The sequence below is a fragment of the Falco cherrug genome, chromosome 7 (genome assembly GCF_023634085.1).
Source record: "Falco cherrug isolate bFalChe1 chromosome 7, bFalChe1.pri, whole genome shotgun sequence".
NCBI lineage: Eukaryota > Metazoa > Chordata > Aves > Falconiformes > Falconidae > Falco > Falco cherrug.
Window position 1 is genome coordinate 41,142,732 of NC_073703.1, and position 4,211 is coordinate 41,146,942.

Here is a 4,211-nt window from a genome sequence, read left to right on the forward strand (position 1 = left end):
TGCTCCCCTCCGAGACCCCCGGGGCACCCGCGGGGGACATATCGCCCTCCTCGCCGGTGGGACAGCTGGCCGTGTCTCGGCTGTCGGTAGCCCCTCGGGCCTGGCTCCGCCGGGGGCTCCCAGCCGGGCTTGCCCGAAGCCCCGCTCACCGCCGGGGGCTGCAGAGGCCACCGGAGAGATGCCACCGCGCGCTGCCGCGGAGCCGCCGGGGACGTGAACGGGCATCCCGATGGCGGAATTAAGCAGCGCGCCGCTCTGCGTGCAGCCTGGCCGGGCTGCGCTCGGGGAATTACTTACCAAAACCACCCAGCAAACCAGCCCCAAATTCCCCCCAAACAAACAAATAAACAATCAAAAATTAAAGGAACACCTCAAAACAACAACAGCAGAAACCCTCCAAATCTCACAGCACCAAAAAACCCCTCTGTCAAATAGTTTCACTTTACATCAAATTCGCAAAATTTGCACGGAGCTCGGGTCTAAATGCCAAAGGCGGAAAGAAAGTGATGGGCAAATAAATTGAAGTAAAGGAAACGATGTCAGTAATTAGTCACATCGCGACGTATCAATAAAGTGAGGATTCGGTCCTGGCATCCTTTTTCTTTAACGTTTATGCGAGTCTTTAGCTAGAAATAGGGGTTTGGTTTAGATAATTCTCAAATGCGGTTTTAAATCCTGGAATACAGAGGAAAGGAAGGATAAAGATAAAGTGCGAGTAAACGCTAACGAGGGTATTCTTTGTTGAGGAAAAATAATGTGTTCCTCGTAAACGGACCCTAATCGCTTGTTTTCATTTCATGCGTACAATTTCCTACCTTCTTTGATGGAGGGTTGATGGGGCAAATAGTCTAATCTTATTCAGTTCACCTCCTGTGGATTCCCAGTGACAGTCGTGACAGACGAAGTATTCTGCAAATCACAAAAGCCAGCTACCAAGAGAGCCCAACGTCTTAATAGGAAGAGTTTTAGGGATTTAAAACTGCTCCATTTTAAATTCACGGAACATACAAAATGTAAAGTTGTCCGTATCACTGCAATTCTATAGGCTTTGTTTTCTAAGCTAGAAAAGGAAAGATTCTTCCTTAAAAAAAGAGGAGGAAAAGGCACCAGGATGGATCGGAAGCGAATCGGAACACCCACCAGACCCGGGGATTTGAGATGGCACTGGTCTTTAAAATTTCCACCTCCTGGCTTGTTTAAAAACAAAAAGTGATACCTGTCTGGATGGGCTTCTGTTAAAAAAAAAATAAACTGTTTACCACATTCACGCGTACATTTACGTCAGGTGATGGAGCAAAAAGAGAAAAAAAAATAGTTCATTTACTCGGTGAAGACGTTGTTGCTTCACTGCCTAAAGCTTAAAGCAGAGGAACGCATACCCCTCAGTGCCCCTTCAGTTCTCCGAGCCGGGGGACGCAGGATTCAAACCCTGCTACAGAAATACTTGGAGGGGGAAGAGTTGCACGGTTGTATCGCGGTTTATTTATTTATTTATAAAAAAGTGTTTCTCGACCAATTCGAAACATAAATAATGAATCTGAGCTTCAGACAGAGGAAATCGCACCCACTAACGTGAACTAACACGAGCACAGTAGGTACATAATAGAGAGGGCTAGGAGCTGCTAACCACTTCTGCACAATGGCATTAACAAGATTAACCTGGGCAATTAGCCGGTGCAGCAGAGATCAAGCCTAAATCTGGGGCCTTTCAAAAAAGCCCACTAATGGAAAGGATTACGTTAATTTCATTAATTCTCAATACACAGACCCGGGCTCCTTTCACTCCTTTGTGTAACCCCCACCTCTTCCCCACCAAAAAAGGGGGAGAAAAAAAAAATCAAATCTGGTTTTGTTTGTCATCTGCATATTACCAGGAACTAAATCCAGGATGACGTCGCCTGGGTATAAAAAAGGGAAGAGGTTCAGATGGATTATACTCCGAGCAGCCCTCTGGGCTGAGATCAGTAAACAGGCGAGAGTTGAGGGGGGAAAGTTCCAGGGGTGGATCCTGCGCACACGCACACGCAGACACGCGCACAGGCACACACGCACACTCTGCCCGCAAGCTGCCCTCGGAAAAACCTCCGCTCTTTGCTCTCCGATCCCTTTTTAAAATTTCTCCGAAAAGTTTCGATTTCGTGTCTCTCCAGCCTTCCCCCCCCCCCCCAACCCCCCCCTCCCTCCCTTCCACCACAACCGCCGCCACCTACCCTCCCTCCCTCCCTCCCACCCCCCCCCCGGCCGGTCCCCGCTGCCCTGCCCCGGCACGGTTTGGGGCATGCCTGTGAGCATGTTCAGCATCGACAATATCCTGGCGGCCAGACCTCGCTGCAAGGACTCGGTGCTGCTGCCCCCGAGCGCCGCGCCCGTCGTCTTCCCCAGCCTCCACGGGGACTCGCTCTACGGCAGCGCCTCCGACTACGGCGGATTTTACTCCCGGGCGGTGGCACCCGCCTCCGCGCTGCCGCCGGCGGTCACCGGATCTCGGCTGGGCTACAACAACTACTACTACGGGCAGCTGCATGTGCCTGCGTCCCCCGTGGGCCCTTCGTGCTGCGGGGCCGTGCCGCCCCTGGGGGCCCAGCAGTGCTCCTGCGTCCCCCCCGCAGGTAAGGCGGCCCCGCGTGGGACGGGGCGGACGGGTTTTCTTTGTTCCCGCAGCCGCGGGGCAGGAGGGGGTGGCGGGGAGCTGGCGGCCGTGGGCGGCGGGAGTGGGGGCTTTTTCGGCAAAGGGTGTGTGTGTAGGGGGGAGCAGCGATCTCATGCAAAGCCTGTCGTCGTCTCATCTGTCTGTCCGTAGGTTACGAGGGCAGTGGGTCAGTCCTGATGTCCCCTGTTCCCCATCAGATGTTGCCCTACATGAACGTGGGCACTTTGTCCCGGACCGAGCTGCAGTTACTGAACCAGCTGCACTGCAGGCGGAAAAGACGGCATCGGACTATCTTCACTGACGAGCAGCTGGAAGCGCTGGAAAACCTCTTCCAGGAAACGAAATACCCAGACGTGGGCACCAGGGAACAGCTGGCCAGAAGGGTGCACTTAAGAGAGGAGAAAGTGGAGGTATTTCATTTTCTTCTCCCCCCCTTCCACTCTCTCCCTTTCGCATTTAGACGCGCTCGCGCGGGAGGTACCTCCGTGCGGCTCCAGCCCGGCTCCGCCGGCAGCGGCGGGCTGGCGGCGGGGGGAGCAACACGTTTGCGGCGGCGAGAGGGAAAGTTCTTCTTCTTTTTTTAAAATTATTATTATTATGAATTGCCAAGCGCCTTTCTGGGGGCGGCTGCCCGAGCCGATCGCACGGTTGTGAGCACATGTGGAGAGGCGGCCGTGGCTGCTGGACGCGCTCAGTCTTTCCCACCCGAGCGGCCGCTCGCCCTCCGGCCCAGCGCGGCTCCGGGCGGGGCAGGGCTCCGGCCGGCCGGGGGGGTGAGGGGGGATGTGTGGCGGGGTGTCGTTCTGCGGGTTTGCATATTTCATTTTTTCCCCTAATAATTTGATTTCTGCACGTAACAGGTTTGGTTCAAAAACCGCCGGGCAAAGTGGAGGAGGCAAAAGCGATCGTCTTCTGAAGAGTCAGAAAATGCACAAAAATGGAATAAAGCGTCCAAAACGTCCCCGGAGAAGAGGCAAGAGGACGGGAAAAGTGACTTGGACTCCGACAGCTGATATCTGGCAGGGGGGACGTTTCCCGTGGACTGTCGGATACGCTCCAGAGGATGCTCCTAATCTTGCACAAGCTCTGCCTTGTCGGAGGGGGAAAATATCTGTATATAACGTACCATGCCCCGAGTTCATTGCGTGTAAATAAAATGTGTTGCGGAGGTGTTGCACAGGTAGTCGGCGGCGCGTTCGTTCCCGCTGCGTCGCGGGGAGAGGGGACCGGAGAGGAGCGCGGCGGAGCCCCGCGCCCCGGGGCCAGGGCCGGCCGTGCCGCCGCCGTTACTTATTTAACGAGGCTTCGCTGCGCGCAAGCGGGAGGGCAGCGCTGCCCGGTGGGCACCCGCTCGCTGCCGGCCGGGAAGCGGCGGCGGATCGTTCACCCCGAAAGAGAGCACCGGTCCCCGTCCCCGTCGGCAGCGCCCGGGGCAGCCCCGCTGAGGCCGGGCCCGGCGAGGGGGCCGCGGCCGGCAGCAAAGCTCGCCCCTCCTCCCGGGGCCGCCCGGCGGGACCGACCTGCCCCGGATCGGGCCCCACGTCCACACGCGTCCCCCCGG

At 56.3% G+C, this 4,211-nt stretch overlaps 1 protein-coding gene across 1 annotated transcript; it reads left to right on the plus strand.

Moving 5' to 3' along the window:
- Positions 1 to 1,933: 1,933 nt before the first annotated feature.
- GSC (goosecoid homeobox) lies at positions 1,934 to 3,833 on the plus strand. Its single transcript, XM_055716724.1, has 3 exons — positions 1,934 to 2,609; positions 2,801 to 3,060; positions 3,511 to 3,833. Exons 1-3 carry the CDS (start codon positions 2,279 to 2,281, stop codon positions 3,661 to 3,663), a joined length of 744 nt encoding a protein of 247 aa, XP_055572699.1. The 5' UTR covers positions 1,934 to 2,278; the 3' UTR covers positions 3,664 to 3,833.
- Positions 3,834 to 4,211: the final 378 nt, after the last annotated feature.

Coding starts and splice junctions, on each gene's coding strand:
- GSC (XM_055716724.1), top strand. CDS start 2,279: ATGCCTGTGAGCATGTTCAGCATCGACAATATCCTGGCGGCCAGACCT. Junction 2,610..2,800: donor CTCCTGCGTCCCCCCCGCAG/GTAAGGCGGCCC, acceptor GTCTGTCCGTAG/GTTACGAGGGCAGTGGGTCA. Junction 3,061..3,510: donor TAAGAGAGGAGAAAGTGGAG/GTATTTCATTTT, acceptor TGCACGTAACAG/GTTTGGTTCAAAAACCGCCG.